A 20664-nucleotide genomic window follows, 5' to 3' on the forward strand; every position below is an offset into this window, starting at 1 on the left:
GTCGGTAATCCAGAGAAATAATAAAAAATACATCTGGAAAAAATGGTCCACAAATGCATCATTGGTGGATTTTCCCCCATCAACATTGACAGAAGATCAACATCAGTTGGTGGTAAAGGGGGAAAAGATCAGGTTTCATCAGGGCCAATCATGCTTTAGCAAGATACTGTTGCCAGCTGCAGTTTTCATAAATAAAACGTGCACATGAGATTATATGAAACATGTGGTGAGAAGATCAACAAGGAAAAAACCACACTGTTGCAATAGCTAGTAAAGTTTATTTGTCTATTTCAGAAAAAAAGTTAAACGATAATTACAACAAAGCATGAACCTCAAAGGGCAGTAAAAATATACCAAATACAATAATAGTAGAAGAGGAAGAACTGAGAGGGACTTCCAGCAGCCGATCAAATATGGCACTTCTGGAGGCTGTTTCACAAAACAGGATTAATGAAGCAAGCTGGATGATCTAAAACCGTGTCGGTTCTCCAGCTAGCTCAGTGACCCTGGATGGTGAGACAGGTCCCAGTTATCAGAAGACAGCACAACAGCCTGGCCGAATGCAAACAGCATCAGGGGGAGGAGGAGTGAAGAGCTTGGTCCTTTTATCAAAAAAAAAGAAAAGATAAACTAATTAAGATTTTTCCTTCATATAATACAGCAACCACAAAATCAAAGTACAGCAGGTTTACTACAAACAAAAAGAAAACAGCCAGTCACCTCTTAATCAATATGGCAAGTAAACATCAAAGCTGCCACCCCACTAAAGAAAAAAGAAAAGCTTCGATTGGTTTTACAACTTGTACAAATAATTTTGCCCAGCAGGGGGCACCGAAAAGCAACCGGAGCCAAAAGTACGCCACTACAATGAGGAGCCTTGATACTCGGTGGAGGAGAGTCAACTTATCCTCGATAAGGACACTGACTTCATAGATACAGACACATCACTCCTAGATAAAACAAAGCTTTAACTCATGTCGCGCTAAATAATATCCTCTATCATTCATCTCACATCATCAGCGATGCAACAGACTAAATGTAAGAAACCGACTCCGTAAGTCATTGACAGCTGTATTTACAATACCTACTATGTTACTCTTTTAAACAGAGCAGAGCTTAATGTTACACGATTGGATATCTTGCATTATCTTGAATAGCCCGTGGGAGATCACACATATCCCTGGATCTCTGTGTTCCTGACAGGAGAGAGACTGAGTCATCAGTGTGTATGATCTATACGTTATAGACCAATACAGACGGGCCATTGACTGGTGTACAATAACATTTGTATGCTCAAAAGGCAAAGACAAAAGCTACAGCTACAGATAAATAGCTACAGTTTGTTATATTGAATTCTTCTTTTTAACAAAAGCGAGTGAGAAACTGTACACAATATTAACAACATCTTTATGGCAAGACCACTGAGGCCACTCTCTCTCACCTGCTCACTTCGAAGTTACTTTAGGCTGTATTATAGGACTTTGGTCCGACAAACCCAACAAGACTGTAATGCAACACGTTCCTTCTTCGTCTAATAAGGTGTCAAAGACTGGAAAGTGCAAAATGAGTGTAAGTTAGAAGGAATGGGCATGAACAGGGAACATAGTTTGACTTGTTTCCCCAAAACCAAAAAGTAACATCAAGTTAGCCCTGTTACAATAAAGTCTGATGATGTTTTGATATGATTTGATCTGATCGTGTTGTAGTTCAGTGTGTGTGTGTGTGTGTGTGTGTGCGTGTGTGTGTGCGCGGCTGGAGCCTATTTTTATTCAAGGTTAATTTTGAGATAGAAAACAGGCAAAGAAATGCAACAAAATTTAAGTTTTCTCCAGAGATGAAATATAGAAGAGATTTTGGTTTGCAAGTATGGAGGTGACGATAAAACTGTTGCATGCAGAGGCACTAAGTTGAAGGAGTTTGTATAGGCCTGCAGACTATTCTCTGGACATGCTTACTTTTCACTCAAAACCTGCTTTTTTCTATGATACAAAAATTAGTACAGAGCTTCCAAAGTTAGCATTCACTTTTTTCATACTGTTGCATTGACAAATGTACTGTACCAATCCAGCCATTTACAGTATATACACACATATACTTGACTCTATATGTATATATGTTGTGATCATTCCATGCAGCATATAAAAAGCCTTTCGTGGAATTGTATCGTTGAATGGAAAGAGTTTTTTTCCATCAAAGAAAGACTTTCCTGTTGTTTCCCTGTACGTGTTTCTCCTTTACTGCCCAGCCCAAACAATAGGGCACTGCAAATGACGTTCCCGTTCTTAAAATCGCATTTTACGGCCACAGCCAGCGATGGCCCGGCAAAAGTATCAGCACTCCTGCTAATGCTATGCAGCTAAAGCACATACTCAAGTCAGCTTGATGCACGTGCCCCTTTTCTCAAATCAACCTTCGGGTTCCCATTACCTCCACCGTGCACAAAGATCGGTCACTGCTTTGAAATCACTCCTCAAGATGGCCTTGTTCCTACATGTGACATTAAAGTAATTTTCTGATTTGATAAAAGTGGATCACATTTATGTCACATGAGATTTCCAGCATTAATATCAGGCAACATTTGACTTGTACGTTTTTTTTTAATATATATATATATATATATATACTGACCTCTCAGTCAACTTGAGTAAGATATATGCAGTAATAAACTTGAACTAACTCGATTTAAGTGTCATGCTAAAACCACGAGTGCATATGTAACAACAGCTTGACCTAAAAAGTTGTAATACGCGAACGCTCCGAGGTTTCTGATGTGTAAACAATCTAAGGGTTAAGTAGGTGGGTATAGTACATACAATAGTTGTTTTAATGTAAGATCTGTGGAGGTATAACATGTGGCTGTTTGGCAATAAGCAGGGAGAGAGAGGTTCAGTAATATCCCTGCCTTTGGAGTGCGAGTCAGGTAGAGTCAGGGAGACCTGAGGCGTAAACTCTATGATTGTACGGATCTTGCATCTGTCGTATATTCGGAGTCTGAGATGGGAAAGGATGAAATCTGATCCACGCTCGGGACACAGCTTCCATGTGGTAGTTTCATGAGGGCACTTGGCTTTCGTTCTCTGTGTGTGTTAGTCTAACATATTAGGTCTACTGTGCTACTCCACGTTGTGTCATTGATTTTATTCCTAACTCGCTAATATTTGTCATTCATTTGCACATTATGTCAAAACTCATAAACACCCCTGGCTCTGTGGTGCTAAGGCAACTACTTGATAGTTCAATAGCTTGAAAGCAATCAGCTCGTCTGATTGAAGAAAACATAACTGAGGAAACAATGAGAATAATTTATTCATATAACATAAGGACCTGCTGCTCAACCGAAGCAATTATGGATGCTCTCTGTTTTGATTCGACATCACCGGCGGTTGTTGTAATAGCTGAGACGTGTAGCGGACTCGACTCAGAGCAAGAGCAAGTCAGCCACGTCAGGCTGAGCCTACAGCTGCCTGGATGGTGTCAGTGATACTGATGAAGACTTCTAGAGCGATTGCTGCACGTCCAGGGTAATGGAAATTTGTTGGATATGGTTAGCAAACTTGGATGTCTGGGCACTGGGGTTTGGAGTTTAGGCTATTTTCATTGGGCTACTAAGACAATGGGGTTTTAGGAATTAGTTAATCAAGGGGTATGACATCCCAAGTTCCCTCGACTATTTGTCCATCTCCGCAAGATCGGAGTTGGAGGTGGGCGGTGTGGAGGACTCGAGGTGGTTTGAAATGGGTACTGGGCTCAAAGTAGATTCCTGAGGGACGTCACTCGGGACAGGGTCTGGAAGGGTCAGGGTTTCTGGAGCAGACTTTTTGCGCGGCCGGTCCCTGGAGACGGAGAGGGACTCGGGCGCATCAGTGCACATGGGTGTGGTGGGGGCGCTGGCAGGGCCGTTGAGGGCGCAGGAGGACAGGGATGTCTCGCTGATTGAGATGGACGGGGGAAACATTCCGATCTTCTGATTGGTGGCCTCCTGGATGGCGCGCTCAAACTCTCTCACCTCATCCATCGTCATGTCTGGATCGGAAAGAGATCGATTAAAACAGTGAGAGCGGGAATTAAGAAAAGTGGCTTTGACAATTAAAGAGAAAAAAAGGCTGGAACTGAAGATTTCTGTCCGTCGTTATTACAGTCACAGGCATACGCAGAAAGACCCATATTATGGTCAGTGCATCAAACAGATTCAAAAACCGAGAACACGTATTATTGTTTGTCATGTTTCATTGTGTTATCTTCATGACAAAGTTACTCTTTCAGATCCTCTCAAGTAAAATATGAGACAGAGGAGGGACAATGGCGTAAGGAAACAATGAAAAAGACACATACACTTGCTTTGTCATGGATCTGTATGTCATCCAGTGAAGATGGGTTTGTTGTGGAACGCTCTTGCTGCTCAAGGCAAACTTTAATGTTGGTTTTCTCATGCATTTGACACTCGTAATCCCGCACGTCATCCAAAGTCATATCTGGAAGAAGGGGGGGGAAGTGGTTGGAACGAGGCTCGAAATGTCGGTAACTACTCTGCAATGGCACTCCAGTTGAGAGACAGGTTAGGGGGGGGGAGGAGGAGGATTAGGCAGCAAAATGTGAATTCTGTGGGTGAATATAGAGGTTGTTTTTTTTTAATGGATGAGCTTAAGTTCAAGCTTTCCAGGTTTAAGCTTCCCATGACTCCGAGAATTTACAGCAGGAGGAAAGGAGGGGATGAGGTCGGAGTTTGAGAAAAATCACCCGAAGAAGATGGTTGGATCATTGGATGTGCAAGAGAGCAAGGTTTCGTCACAATCCAGAGAATAAATCATGTCGCAGGTGAGATGATTTAGGAAGTGCCACAAAAAGCACCCAGGTTGTAGGGTGTTGTGGTAAAAGGGTTAGTGGTTACAGAGACGACAGGAGAGGAAGATGTTTCATGACAAAGATAATTGGTTTGTTATCGTTGAGCCCGACAGCTATTGGGAAAAACTTGACAGCGCATAGTGAGTAAATGTGTTGCAGCCACTTGTGGATGCAACCAAAGCTGCCTTTTGTGCACACAGCCTCTCAGAGACACACACAGAGGCTTTCATGTTTTAATATTCTTTGCAGATGTACATTTCCAATTATTTATGTAATTGGCTGGCGAGGTTTGGACCATACACACAGGTCTGATTCACACATGTTTTTTTGCTATTGTATTTAACTTCAATATGATTGAATATGATAAATAGTGCAAAAACAACATGAATATCAGCCCTGTGTCTACATTTAAATGATATGTATGAATTTCTCTATCATGAAACATGAAAGGTTGAGGTGTAAGAGTTGTTCGTATCGTGCAGGTTACATTTGAAACAAACACTGGCCATGCCTGGAAACTAGAACAGAGTGTTGGTTAGTTGTTAGTGGGTTAGTGCCGACACCAAGAGCAGGATCCATGCTGCAGGACTTAGATGCAGGTGGAGTGATTTTGCATGCACAGTTGCACACTGATTGGTAAATAAACAGTAATCACACGACAGCAATTTAAATAATCAGTGAAGCTACGTAGCTATTTAAATATTAAACAGTTACAGTAATATAACAGTAGCAGACGGGTTATAAAGTACAGTTTTATGATTGATGTATGTGAACATTTATGTAAGAAATAATTCCCAATAATAATAATAATAATAATACATTTAAACAAGTGTTTAACTTAACTTGACTGAACTGAAAGATTAAAATCGGCCATTAGCTGTGAGTTACTGTTTGGACAGTCTTACCAATCCACTCATCCACCCAGGCAAACGCCTGTCTGTGTCCCAGCAGCAGCACATCACGAACCACCTGTAACACAAAGATGAACAGTTACTCATGTGTCCTCTTCTATGCTTCTTGTTTTTGACTGTTGTCATGTCATCCATCCATCGTCTTTGATTTATCCTGGGGCGCAGGGGGAGCTGGAGCCAATCCCAGCTGATAGGGCGAGAGGCGGGCTAAACCCTGGACAGGTCGGCAGTGTATCGCAGGACCAACATACAGGGACAAAGAACATTCACACTCACACCTTCGGTCAAATTAGAGTTTCCCATTACCCTAACTCCAACCGGCATGACTTTGGCATGTGGTCGGAAGCAGTAGTACAAAGAGAAACCCACAGAAACACGGGCAGAACATGCAAACTCCACACAGAAAGGGGTCAGTGCTAACCACCGCACCACCACGCTGCCCACTGTTATCATGTGTAAACTCAAAAGAAATGAACTCAGCCATGCAAAGCAGGATAAAGGATATTATGTCATTTTAAGGAAAATTCAGATATGACAAAAAAAAGCGATGCAGCGTTTCTCTCACCTTGTGCACAAACTGCTCCACTCGTGTCTGCAGACCCCAGACCTCAAACTTGACAGTGACCAGTTTGTACGAGCACATGATGGGATCCTGGGTGTCCCTCCAGCCCTCCTGCAGCATCCCCCGCGACGTCTTCTCCGACTTGAAATATCGCAAGTCCTGCAACACGGGAGCATGAAAGCACACACACACATTTAATATTACCATAATTAACCCAAACCTTCAGGCATCAATGTTTCTACACCCCAGTGGAGACAGACTTAAGGGACTGTCTAAAATTAGGTGCATGACTGAACGCCACTATTAAATACCATTCGCATTTACCCCTCTGGTCCTCGGAGAGTCTCTATCCAAGCTCATTAGAGCCGAGGCAATCTGTTATCAAACAGCTATGAAGACAATTACCAGCTCCCTCACTTCACAGACTCTTAGGTATGAAAAGGCTTTCAGACTGCAGATGAACGCTGGATGAGATGGGAGAGGCATATTAAGCGAGCGCAGCTGCAACACTGAGGTTTTGAAGACCCCTGAAGTTTGTATAAGAGCAAGTGATTGGGCTTCAACAGCAATAATACAAGTGCACTATTATTACCTCCGCCAGGGAGGTTATGCTTTCGCTGCTGTTCCGTCTGTTCACAGGATTACGCAATATTATTCAAATGATTTTATTGAAACTTGGTAGAAGGGGGGGGGATATGGGCTGAGGAAGAACCTTTTAACTTTCCGAGTGGACTGGAATTTTCTTTTCCTTTGCTTTAATATTGCATTCATTTTTCTGGTGATCTTTATTCAGTTACTGTACGGTAACAAATAGAGCAAGGGACCTTTGCACTACGTGTCTGTAAATTTCAGTTTTCAATTGTTTCTAGTGTGTCATTTACTCTCTTTTTCACTTCAGTTGATAAATAAACAATGATAATGTTCTCATCATTTGGTCATATATCATTATTATATCATATTGGTTTTATGTCAGAGAATGGATATTCGACCTATGTTTAATCTGAGCAGTTTACAGAAAATATCTGTGTACATGGTCTCTGTCTCTCAATACATGAAATATGGCAATAAAATAAATAAATAAAGACAGAGGAACTTCATCACTGGATAACACAGACAGAAATGTGAAAGACCATGACATTACAGGAAGGGACATCATTCCGTTTCTTCAATCACATCGTGTCAGGACTGCGTTCACAGATTCAACAATCCTGTTACTGACACCTCTCTGCTGGTGTTAGCTCCCTACAGATAACCAAGCATCTTTCCACACACGCACACACACACACACACACACACGCACACACGCTCACCTCAGAGTCTTTATAGTAGCGCTCAGGGATCTCATCGTAGGCGATGTCGACGGAGCACACCTCCCTCTCCTGCTCCTTCAGCTCGGTGTCGAAGATCTAAAGGCCAAACAGAGAGTCGGTTTGCCAGCGCTCACATAAAACACACTTTCAGGGATACATCATCAGATGTAGTGAGAAAACGTACTTTAAGTTACTATTAGTGACTAATAGTGATTGTTACTAAGAGTCCATCCTCATCATCAGCTATGAAAACACATACTGTAATTATTTACACTAACATTAGGAGGCGCTATATGCCCATGTCTTCAGTTGGTTACCGTGCCAAATGATATACAGTAGTGTAAAAGCTTCGACTGCAATAAATCCAGTATGAGTGTATATACTTATATGCTATTGCATCTATTAATTAATCCATTCATAGTATGAAATCTATTTATAAGAACGTACACACACACACATACTCACACCCTATCTCTCCAGAGTGGCCCACTACAGTAGCTGCCATATCGATGAAGGGGAAATTGATGTGATGTGGAAGGTTAGAAGCCATGTGCTTCATTTAAAAGATTTATTTTCAATTTAACTAATGGCATGTTACTGGAAGATTAAACGTGGTGATAAAAAAAAAATCTGAACAGATACAAATACACAACAGTCCGAGATCTAAGTGGGAAAAAAAGCTTGTTAAGCAAGGTGGTTTTTTTACATTTTATTCTAACATATTAAGGACTTAATGTTGTCCTCGGCAGAGGAGGTTATGTTTTCACCTCGTCCATTTGTTTGTTGATTGGTTCTAAACTAGATTACACAAAAAATTACTACAAATATTTACATGGAACTTGGTGGAAGGATGTAGTATGAGTCCGGGAGAACCTATGAAATTTTGGGGCACAAAATAATTGGATCTGTATTAGGTGTAATCCTGATCCAGATTTTCTTTCCACATTTTCCCAGGGAATAATTCATTGATCCCCCCAAAAGATCTATGAGTGTGTGTAATAAAGTGCTGCTTTATTGAATTAAAGGGGACTGTTCTAGTTTTATCTATTTAATCTTATTAATAATGCGTGAGAGAGGGGAAGGCTTTTCTATTGACACTTTTTCTCTCCTATTTGTCTCTTTGGTGAAATCCTCTTCAGGTCCAAATCATCATCAATAAATAAAGTCATCTGTGGCCCTCGCAGGTCTGTAATAAACACGACCCAACATCTCATTGTGAATGCACGCACCCCGCCCGTTCTCCTCCTGCACGTGACCAGAGTCTTCACAAGCCGGAGAGACAGACACCGCTGAAGTTAGCCAGAAGTTAGCGAGTGGGTCACAGCTGTCAGTCAGTGCACATTTATGTGGGCGTAACTTTGATGAGAGAGCCAATAGGAGGAGGTGGGATGTATCTGTTGTAGGCTGCTCTTTCTAGCTTTTCCAGGATTACCAACCCTGGCTTTAATTTGAAGGGTTCAGCCATCATCGGAAAGACCACTTTTTCTTTCTTGCTTCTCAAAATTCGAATTCCCCAGCAGGCAGGAGCCGGTCTCCAGCAGCTGACAGCTGATTGAGAGTAGTTGAAGTAATTATGTGACTCTACAGGGTGTCATTCTATTCTCTGCGAGTATTTCACATAAACATCCTGACTAGAACGCAGCCTCCATTTTTATCATTTATCGCATTACCATTATGTGACTTCCCATCATTTTTAGAGCTCTGCCACTCAACTGCACGTGAACTTTCCCTCTTTGCAGATAAACAATTTTTTTTTTCTTTTCCTTTCCCTCAGTAAGTACATTCTGTCTTTGTGGATGAACACTGCTGGCACAAACAGGGCGATATGTCAGCGTGCATGAGAGCAGCCGAGCGACAGGAGACGGGGACTGGGATGGAGAGAGGCAGAGATGGATGAGAGGAGAAATGGATGAGCAAAACAAGGAAAAAGAGATGGGGGTTGGAGAAAAGGAGGGAGACATGGAAATGCATGCAGAGAGGAGGAGGACAAGAGATGTCTGCATCACTTTTTAAAATTAGATGAGAGCAAAAATTCATTAGAAGGATTATTGGTCTGTTTCATTAATAACAGTCAAAATTGAAATAGGAGGAAATAAAAGGTGCAAAGCTATTTTGCGTGCGTCAGAGCTCAGGAAACATTCTTTAATGATTTTTCCAATGATATTTATAGGCTTCCTAATGATGTTAACAGTGGCTGGCAGAGTGACAGAGTGGAAAATAGATGTGATTAAAAAAAGAGAAGAAAAGAAAACACGTCAATTCCACAGGTGGTCAGACCGGAGGGTGCACTCGAACGGCAACGTGACAGTTGTTTTGGGGGCTAGGGTTATGCCAAGTTAACCAGAATATAAAGGAAAATAATAAATAGTGTGAAAGAGTAGAGAATAAGACAAAAGGAAAAGAGGTAAATAGATGCTCCTCATCCTGCCTTCGTAGCTCACAAATCCTCGGAGATCAGTAGAGCAACATATGCCTCAGGACACGTTAAAGCTTAATATGTGTGTATGAGTGAGTATACACTGGTGTGTGTGTGTTTCTGAGCAATTCACTGGTGCAAGTGTGTGATTTTTTGGCAGCGCAAATGCACATTACTGTCATGACATAACACATCTTTGCTGTTTCTGCACTACAGTTTCTTGTTCCCTAGGAGAAGAAATGTACAAATACATATGCATATACATGTTATTAGCTCGTTGTTCCAGTCAGTGAATCAGTCAGGCTGTGACTAGTTAACTGACTCCCACACATATCTCTTAATTTAACGGAGCACTGCTGCCCGCCCCCTCTCCTTCTTGTACAGAATTACATATATATAAAGCAAAACAGGCCAATTGAAAGCACAACATGTCACATAGCAGACATATGATGGAAAACAAGCCCTCTGCAACGTCCTCCAGGCACATTTGGCAACTCAGACCCTCACATGCAATCCCGACATATCAATCAATCAGATTTTATTTGTATAGCCCTTATTCGCATATTACAATTTGTCTAATAGGGCTTAACAAAGTGCGACATCCTCTGTTCTTAACCCTCAACAAGAGTGAGGAAAAACGACCCCAAAAAATGTAGAAACCTTGGAAAAAGCCACATGTGAGGGATCCCTCTCTCCCAGGACGGACAAACGTGCAATAGATGCCGCGTGTAACTGACCGCATCAACAAAATAAAAGTATTTACAACATTAAAAAAGAAACAGTTTCAAGTAACATAATGGAGAAGTGTGTCAATGAGTATTGTATAACAAGCAGTCTTGTTGTAGCCATAGTCCACGATCAGCGCAATGCTGATCTCAATGCCAGCTACACATGATCCTTGAGAGTCTGCCAAAAAGTGCTCCACTTGTTGGACAGCGAGCTCCGTTTGGGCAGTGGCTCTCTACTTGCTGTTTTTCTCTCTGTAGTTTACTCCCCTCTCCAGATTGCGCAGATCAAATGAAAAGGCTGATGATGAAGAAATATGGCAGAGTGGTGTGCAGCAGCCAAATTGCATGAAATACAGAGCGGGGGTGATCACGATCTTATTATTATTTTAATCATATTTTGCTTCCGATTGTCAGGAAGTTAGCGGTTGTATATTGGAGGCTGTGGTCGGCTCTGGTGTCTCGTTGATGTCAGAGAAGTTTACATTGACCCATTTAGTGCAGAGGGAGACAGAAATGGACAGACTGTCAGTGTGCATTAAACGTGTTGTGACGTTTCAGACTGATGCTTCTTTGGTTTGACAAGACGAGGCGACAGATCAGAGACGTTGTTATTAAATTTCCAGAGCAGAAATCTCCTCCAGTGACCACGCTTCAGAGATGAAAACTGAAAGATGACGCATTTGTGTCGCATAAGCGCGTGTTTGTATGCATTTGTTTGCGTTTCGCTGACAGTTGACAGTTTAAGGAGGCTGTGGATATTAGCAGAGATACATCTGTACCGCTCAGGGTGTTTTGTCACTGTGTGAGCATTAAAGAAAGAAAAGATGGGGCAGCATATAGGTCACCTGGTAGAGCTACCGCCCCACCGAGGCTGGGCCTCACCCGTAGCGGCCCAGGTTTGATTCCGACCCGAGGCCCTGTGCTGGATGTCTTCCCCCACTGCCCCCCTTCACAGCTTGCTCTCTGTCCTCTCCAAATAAAATGATAAAAAGCCCCAAAAATACTTAAAAAAAAATGTTTTTAAAAAGAAAGAAAAGATTCAAAGGGGAAGGAAGAACGGAATGACGAACGGAAGGAAGGGAACAGAAGGAATGGAGAAAAAGATGTGAATGTGTGGACAGGAAATCAGTGGGCGTATTAGGGAAGGGCTCCTGAGTTTTATCTCTCTCTGACACACACACACACACACACACACACACACACACACACACACACACACACACACACACACACACACACACACACACACACACACACACACACACACACACACACACACACAGTGTACTCACATTGTCGTTGCATCCTTTATTATCTTCATATTTTGTCTCTATGTGGATGGAGAACTTCGGCAGGAATGAGCACTGTGGATAAAAGATGAGGAAACAAAGTATTTAAAGCGACCATGCTGTGACAGTATTTCAATTTCTATCTCTTTGTCAAACAGTGACAAATGCCGACACTGGCTGAAAACAACTATTCTTGACATGAGTCACACATAAACAGGGACAATATTAAGCATTCTTCTCTTTTCACAACATTGTCCTCGTTCACCACTTATCCCCTCACCCTAAAGCGGCATGACTCACGTCACTGACATTTCTCACTCTGCTCAACAGAAGCCCTACAGCTAAGCCTAGTCTTAAAAAATGTGTCCGCTAGTTCTGCTAAAGCTTCATGTGTTTGCTGGGGTTAATCTCATCTCACGAAGGCAGTTCTGCTCATTAGCAAAGACAACACCCACCAGTGTGTCTGTGTGTGTGTGTGTGTGTGTGTGTGTGTGTGTGTGTGTGTGTGTGTGTGTGTGTGTGTTTGTGTGTGTGTGTGTGTGTGCGTGTGTGTGTGTTTAAGGACTAGACAGAGTTATATTGATCATTACCGACATGGAATCCTGCAGCTACACTTCAAGGAGACAAACAGCGGCACACTGCATAAAGTCACTTTTGTAAACAGAACTTATAGCTTCTCAATGGAGTCAGTGAATAATAAAAATGTAACACTATCATTAATGTATCAAGATAAGTTTATTATCATTATTATTATTACAGTTATTGTAACTCCACCAAGGAGATCATGTTTTTACCCCTGTCTGTTGGTTGGTGTATTACACAAAAAGCAAGATTACACAAAAACTACAGATCAGATTTCAACAAAACTCTGTTAAAAGTATTGTATAGTTTGAGGAAGAAATGTTTAGATTGTGGTGCTGATCCTGATCAGGTGGTGAACCCTGGAGTTTTTTTTGTAATTGTTTTTTGACATTTCCCACAGAATAATTCATGAATCTTGATGAAAAAATAATCAGGGACATTTAGAGGAATGACTTCTGAGGTCCTTTAGAGTTATATTTGCAATGCCTATATGTAATGTGAAAGGGTTCGCTCGTAGTGACAATCCCACAGAGAGCTAACTCAAAATGAATTTTCATAGAAGCACAAATGCACAACAGTGAAATAGTGTACATGTAGAGGATACTTACAGTATATTCTACAGGCCGAGGCGTAGGGTGACACAGACATCCGGTCGGAGCAGAGAGAGAACACAACAGAGACAAGGTTAGAATTAAAGGAAACAAGGGGGCCACACCGTAGAACAAGTGTGTGAGACATGTAGGACCTGTTTGCATAAAATCGTGACTCTCACATCCTCCTCCTCCTCTGTGGCTTTCTCCTCTGCTTTCTCTAATTTGCTCTCATCAAAAAGAAATTCTCTTTTATCTGTGTGCCTCTGCTTGTAACACTTCTCCCTCAGATCAGCATCATTAGAGCATCACAGAAACATGTGGTGGCCACTGCAGCTCTGATCACCCCACTCCTGATTCCAGTGGTCTGGAACGTTGGCGGGTTTACAAAGTGAGGCTGACTCCAGTCCAGCCCTCACAGTGAGTCGGTGTGCATCGGAAAAAAAAAACGTAAACGTGTAAAAGATACATGTCGCCTTTAGCGTGTTGCCATGTCAATAACATGCTTTCTCACGTCGCACGGCCCTGGCAAACAGACACTGTGACAAACAGAAAGCTGCAGATGAAGGGTGATCAGTTTGTCATCATCGCGTTCGAAACGAGATCTATTTGAATAATGTGTGCTTGTGTTGAGAGCCCTTGTGTTGAGAACTCATTGAAAAATCTGTTTGTCTTCAGAGGTCCCTGACATTTACATTTTCGCTTACAAGCTGATAAAACTGCCTAGTTCCAATGTTCCTGTGTCATCATCCCTGTGTCCATTCTAAGCATTAATGTGGCATTAACATGTCCTTCAAAGTATCTGAAAACTAAGCATCAGAGCTTCCTGAATTATGCAACACATGTTTGAAGTTGTACATGGACGTAGGTAGAAAAAGACTTTCCTGGAGGTTCGTCTTTAATATATTAAAAAGGGAGTGGAGAGGAGCAACCTTGTTTAAAACAGATCTTTTTTTCTTTTCAAGGCTCTTGTAGAACTCGTACTATGTTTTCACACTTCCCCAACTCCCTTCAACACCCAGTAAAAATAGCAAATGGCGAGAGCTGTAAATTATGTTTTTACTAACAAGACAACTTTATGTGAATGAGAAAACCAATTGAGAAGCTGACCTTTAATAAAAAAGGTATTCTGCTTCATGTGACTGCAGCGCAAATTTACACAGGTCTGAGGCTCAATTTCTGAACCAGGGAAACATTTTAGTTACAGCGTGGCTCTTACTGTTACAGCGGCTAAAGCCTAGTTCACACTTCATCATTTTCAGTCTGACTTGCTAGTCAGCAACTAGTTTTGCAAGTCGCCGACAAAAGCCCCCAATTGGTGCTCGGTCGGCAGTCGCCAATTGTTTACCGTCAACCAGGAAAATCTAGTTGAGTCAGCGTAACTCTAGGTAACTCCAACCTATCAGAGCGCAGGACAGGGAGGAGGTGGTGAAGGTACATGTAGTGGTGTGGTGCCCCTACATTTGTAATCGGGTAAATGAAGCAATAACCATGCGTGTGAGGGACAGAGTAACACATTCAGTGCTGCTTTATATCAGGTCGGCTAAGGGACGGGATAAACAGAATGCAGTTAGCTGTCTGTCGGACTCGGACAGGTTCTGACTAGGGTTGCAAAATTCCGGGAATATTCAAAGTTGGAAACTTTCCATGGGAATTAACGGGAATATACGGGAATTAACGGGAATTAACGGGAATAAACTGGTAATTTTGTGGGTAATTTATACTAACTGTATTTACCTTGTCATATACAGATATAAATATAAACATTTTGTTTTGTCATAAGCTGATTTGAGCCCTGAGGAATCTTTGGGCACTTGACTATATGCTTCTGCATCTTTGTGGCATTCTTAACAGGTCTTTGCACAGTATTTGCAAATGTACACAGCCTTTCCTTCTACATTGGCTGGGGTGAAATGTCTCCACACATGAGATAGTGCACATAGCATTGTTCTGTAGAATAAGATGAGAAAAAAGCTTGTAAAAAACACTAATGCAATGCCAGAGATATAAATAGTTAGCTAAACAATTGGAATCGTCTTTAAAAATATTTTACAATTGATGGATAAATGAATAGAAATAGGCTAGATGAACAATCCTCAATCAGCATGCTAATATATTTTCCCCAGTAATATCATCAAAACTTCCCTGACTAGTCCTTGGGCTAATGCAGTAGTGTGGCCTCAATAGCCCTGCTGTAGTGTGCAGGATGCTGGGAATTATCTGTGCATGTGATGGAGAAATGCACATTGCAGGGTTGAAATTCAACGTGCAGCATGTGCTGCATTCCATACATCTTTAAAATAGAGTTTTGAATGACGTTTTTATTGCTCAGCGTTTAATTTGCAGCAATTCTTTTTTTTTCAAAATTCCCAAAATTCCCGAGCTTAACTTCCCATGGAAATTTTCCGGAAAGTTTCCGGAAATTTACCGGAAATTTTCCGCCCCTTTGCAACCCTAGTTCTGACAGAAAAATGTTGCTCGAACTGTGATGTCCACCAAAGCGTTTCACCTCCTCTCGCATGCGTTTACGTGAATAAATGTAGTTTGGAGACCAGTCGGGGGTTTCTCCTGAGCTGCTTTCAGACATGCACTGACATCCTGAGAACCAGCAGACATGCTATGGAGGGGCTGTATGTGTGAACACAAATCTCACAAGTGAGAGCCCCAGGACCTTCCTCAGAAAGTCCGGAGGAGCTCATGTGAGAACACAGCAGACCATCCTCTGCATAATTCACAGTGAGCGTATGGGGGTGTTGATGACGTTACATGGGACGGACGCACAAAGAAAAAAAAAAAAAGAACTAAAAATATCTCAGGATGAAAAAGAGGAGCCATACGTGTAGAGGTCACCGACGACAAAGTCAAGCGAGCCTCTGGTGATAAGGACTGTGTAGATGTGCTGTAAACCAAAACACGTGATCACCGCAGCAGGAATTAGACATCTGCTGCCCCACCCCTCAGCTGAAAGCTTCAGAGACTTCTGTGCTGTTGTGAACACGTCTGAGCGGAGAATCTCCCGCTGCAATGCTCATATGTGAAAGTCCGGACCCAATTCTCCGGACATCCTCCGTAGTCCATGGCTGAAAACTGCTCCGGTAAGATCATGTTGTGTGTGACCCCCCCCCCCATCACCAGTCAGACGTGTAGTTTGAACAACTGCAAGACTCTCAATTACTAGACAGTAAGCTGTGTGGTGTGAACTGCACAACAAAACTTCGAAAGTCATGCAGTGTGAACTTGGCTTTACTGGATTTAACAATAATATGAGTGAGCGTGTATGTGTGTGGTACTGGCTAATACAGTACTGGTCAGATAGAGATCATAAAACTGCATCAGACAAATTTGGTTGACCTTCCGGGAAACACATTTACTCGGCGAGATTACCTGTTATGGTGTAAGGGTAGTAATTCCATGCTTTCTCCGTCACGTAGAAGATTTTGGGAACCACGGCTCGAGCCCAAGTGGGTAATTTACTGCAGAGACACATTGAGGAGGGCAGAAACAGAAGAGAGGAGAGACACTGTGAGGATTAAGTAGCAGAGCAGGGGTGGAGGGTGAAATTGCTTCCGTTATCGCAGCAATCATCAAAAACTTGTTCCATTTGTGAAAGGAAATCTGCTCGAGGATAGAAACTGAGGGATGTTGTAAAAGGAAATCTGCTCCGAAAAGCTTTAATTCAGGGAAGATGATACAGAAGCCCAATCACATAGGGTTTACTACTGTGCATCCATTAAGGCTTTTTTAAACCTTCCACGAACTGCAGACCAAAACCCAACATCATGACACAAATCTTATAATCATACATTTTGTCTGTCTCAGTACTAAATGCAATTCATTCTGGATGTGTTGGCTGAGAGTGATGACATTTGTTAACAACACCCTGGTCACATACAGGACAGTCACTCCTGGAAGTTTCCCATGCAGTTCAACCACAGACTACTCTGTTGGCCACTGAGCAGCCTCACTCGAGTGGTTGCAAATTCAGGCCTTTGCTCAATGGCACTTCAGTGGCAGTAATGAGGGAGAGGCTTGTGGTACTTTTTCACTTTCCCCATCCATTAGCTGCGTTTTGTATTGATTTGACAGTGCCAGTGTTATTTGGAAAACATGTTTTCTGCAGGTTCAATTTAATATTTTAAGACTGTTAGACTGTTTAAGACCATAATGAGTGAATTTTAAGATCTATGTCAAGTACAACAGAAGTGAAGGAATACTGGAGTCACACTTGTCCACATAGATGAAGATAAGGCGAAGTAGCCGAGTAGAGAATAACCCTCGAAACGCCATGTTATCCCATAAACTATGGGTATCCAAAGTCTTTCCCGCAGCCAAGTCAAGTGTACTGAGATAGAATTCTGACCGTGTGCAGGTGACAGTTGGTCTAGTAGTTTTATTACTAATATCTGTATTGTTGAAAAAGAACTAAAAAAAGAGAGAGAAAAAACAAATTTTACAGTGCACCGGAAGACCTACCTACAATTGTTTAAGACCTATGTAATATTTTTACATATTTAAGATTTTTTATGGTCAAAACTTTTTTTAAAAAACTTTTTAAACGACCCCACGGAAACCCTGAAAAAAAGAATAAATTCTGGAACCATAATGGACATGTTCTTTTGACATTTACTGACAATAAAAATCTGTCAATCCATCAAGTAAATTAAAATGTGATAAATCATTAATTTGGTAGTTTTTCCCTCACACTAGTCGAGGATTAAGGGCTGATGGTGTTGAACCTTGTTAAGTCCTATGAGGCCTTAATAAGGCTTTGTATTTAATATTCTTTGATTGATTGATCCTGTGGCTTCAATATGAAGCTTCAATATAAAGTTACAGCCACTGGTGGGTTAGCTCAAGCTTAGCACAAAGACTGGAAACAGGGGGGGAGACAGCTAGCCTTGGTCCAAAGGTGACAAGAGACAGCTACCAGTGCATCTAATGTTCGATAATGAACTTGTTATAACTCGTTCCTTTAATCTGGACAAAAATGTGTGAAAATGTCACACTGTGGTTTCAGGGGGTGTACAATGAAACTGTTTTGTTGTTTTATCTACCATATCAGTTCATAGAATTGAAGCTCACTATGCACCCAGGTGACTTAGTGTGCCAGTATGAATGCTTGACATTCTCTGATGCTGACCTCTGAACTCTGGTTAGACAGTAATTGAGGCTGCGTTGAGAACGTATTTGTGAGTCAAACACCGACGTGCAGCAGCTTTCATGAAGCCTTCAGCTCAACTTTGCTTTGATTGACATGGAAAACAGTTTTTAAAGGAGGACAAAAAAAAATGGCGCCCACTGCATCGTGACGGCTTTGAATAAAAACAGCCTTCGCCGCTCACATTGTGCGAATGTTGGCAGGCTCGCTCATTCTCTCTTTCTTGTTCCCCATGTCTCTCTCCCAACAAAAGAGACTGCTACTCCCACACCTCCATCTGTTGATTTCTCCCATTCCCTCCTTCTTCTTTTAAAATATCTTTGCCAATAGCTGCTGTGATGGAGCCCACATCGCCAAGCCTGCATGCTCGGTGGGTGGCTGCTCTGAGTTTTCACGCCAAAGCCGCCATTTGCACGTAGAAAGAGAAAAAGAAAATAGTCGTTTGGTTGAACATATCTCCTTCACCAAATCCACCCCCCCAGACTGTGAGAGTTAATTGGGCGGTTGAAGCTTGACAGAATGAGTCCAGATTGAATTCCCTGCTGGTCAGTCAGAGCTAAATGTTGTTGTTGCAGAGAAAACTATGGGAAGCCATTTGAATGGGGGCAAATTAGTTGTTAGTTATGGTAAAATACGACTTCATAATTTAACATAACATATCGTCATATAACATCACTCGATGTACCATGACAAATATTAGTTTGATTTCCTGAACTTCTGTGACCTGAAATCACTTCGAGTTTTCTTATTCTCTGGTCGTATCGCTGCAGATGTTTGCCTTTTTCTGTTCCCTTTTATTTATGTGTTTTTCTTCCTTTTTCATTCAGGAGAGAGTACTTTTGATTTACAGCCCAGACGGATAAACAAAGCTCTCATTAGACTGTCTCATTACGTGTTTATGTGTTTTTGTGTGTGAGAGAGAGAGAGAGAGAGAGAGAATGAAAGAGCCGAAACACGCATGTGATTTTATCTTCATAAAATGTGAGGTACTCTGGAAAGGTTGGTGCTTTGGTTTTTTTCCCATCTGAGCTGCAGATGAAAATGGACGTTGACGTTAGCATTTTGATTCATTAAATTCTCTCCTGTTCTCTCTTCCTCCATTTTCACTTTCTCTAAAGTTCCTGAGTGGCCTGAAGTAACCTCCCTTAGATGTTTTCAGATTTCGCAAAAACAGGACTGTGTATAAAGATGGACGACTCCAAAGCTTTGGAGCCAAAGCATCTGAATTGCCTCCTGGTGGTTTGCGTCTGGTGATAATTTCTAATTTGATGCTCTGAAAACGTGGAGAAACGTCATGATTGACAGCTGAGTCTGACTCTGGATTGGTCAGGATGGCTCCATTACCCGATCGCTACTGGGCAGACTCTGCTGCAAATGACCTCATCCGTGCAAGACGCCAGCGTTTGTATCCTGGATATTTTGGCTCCGTTTCTGGATAGTGGAGGAAGTGAGGATGCGTCGTCCACCTTCATATGCAGTCGCTGGTTTTATCTACTTTTGAGTTGGTGTGCAGAGCCAGCCTGAGCCTCCTCCATTATAAAACAACTTAGCCATTCAAACCATTATTTCCTCAGTCCAAACAAAGATTGAAGCAAGCATAAAAACTGCTTTTGTGAATTACAGCAACTTCTTAATAATATGCACTGTTTTAGTAACTTTACCAATTTATTACAGAGCAACAAGAATGTAAAACACCTGCATTGAAGCCCAACTAATCTCTGTCTGCTCCCTCTGCCCCTTTTCTTGTTCTCCTCTGCAGAGCAGAGCAGTGCTGACTCAACATAATTAGTTCCCCAGCATAGCAAAATGCTGACACAGGTATTTGTGCTCCAACAAATGGCACACAGCATCCCCCTCACCCTTCTCTCTCTCTCTCTTTCTTGCCCCTTATTCTCTTTCTTACCCTTTTCACGTATTCTCCACCCTATTGTCAGACAGAGATTTCTTGGAGGAGGATCGTAACGAAACCGTGCGTGGAGGGGTCACACATGCATCTGCACGAGAACATTCACACACTGGTGCACCAAGATGTTCACGTGACCCGATGAGCTGCATCAGTGAGCAACTCAAGTAAATATTGCAGTCGGCAGTGTGTGTGACGATATCTGTGTGTGTGTCTCACCAAATAACCGAATGTAATTTTAACCAATTAACAGAAATTAAACATATACACACACACACACATTTAAAGAAGTAAAAATTACTCAGCTAATTACTGCAGAGCTTCCGTTCTGCACTATGCACCCTGTCAGCCAGCCAGCGTGGGCGCATTTACA

General features: G+C 42.0%; 1 protein-coding gene across 3 annotated transcripts in view; it reads right to left on the reverse strand.

Annotated features, from left to right (window-relative positions):
- Positions 1-262: 262 nt before the first annotated feature.
- The window catches only part of LOC117762222 (cytoplasmic phosphatidylinositol transfer protein 1-like), a 76555-nt gene continuing 56153 nt past the window's right edge, over positions 263-20664 (reverse strand). For 2 of the 3 annotated variants that reach the window (XM_034586754.1, XM_034586748.1), the window contains 7 exons: positions 16615-16703; positions 13249-13256; positions 12062-12133; positions 7626-7721; positions 6319-6474; positions 5748-5811; positions 263-4023 (listed from right to left, as the gene is read on the reverse strand). In XM_034586754.1, the coding sequence (XP_034442645.1) occupies positions 3668-4023; positions 5748-5811; positions 6319-6474; positions 7626-7721; positions 12062-12133; positions 13249-13256; positions 16615-16703 (841 nt within the window). In that variant the 3' untranslated portion in view covers positions 263-3667. Of the gene's footprint in view, positions 4024-4332; positions 4473-5747; positions 5812-6318; positions 6475-7625; positions 7722-12061; positions 12134-13248; positions 13257-16614; positions 16704-20664 lie in introns of all 3 variants that reach the window. The other variant, XM_034586762.1, reaches the window with a different exon arrangement.

Source organism: Hippoglossus hippoglossus, chromosome 1 (assembly GCF_009819705.1).
Source record: "Hippoglossus hippoglossus isolate fHipHip1 chromosome 1, fHipHip1.pri, whole genome shotgun sequence".
NCBI lineage: Eukaryota > Metazoa > Chordata > Actinopteri > Pleuronectiformes > Pleuronectidae > Hippoglossus > Hippoglossus hippoglossus.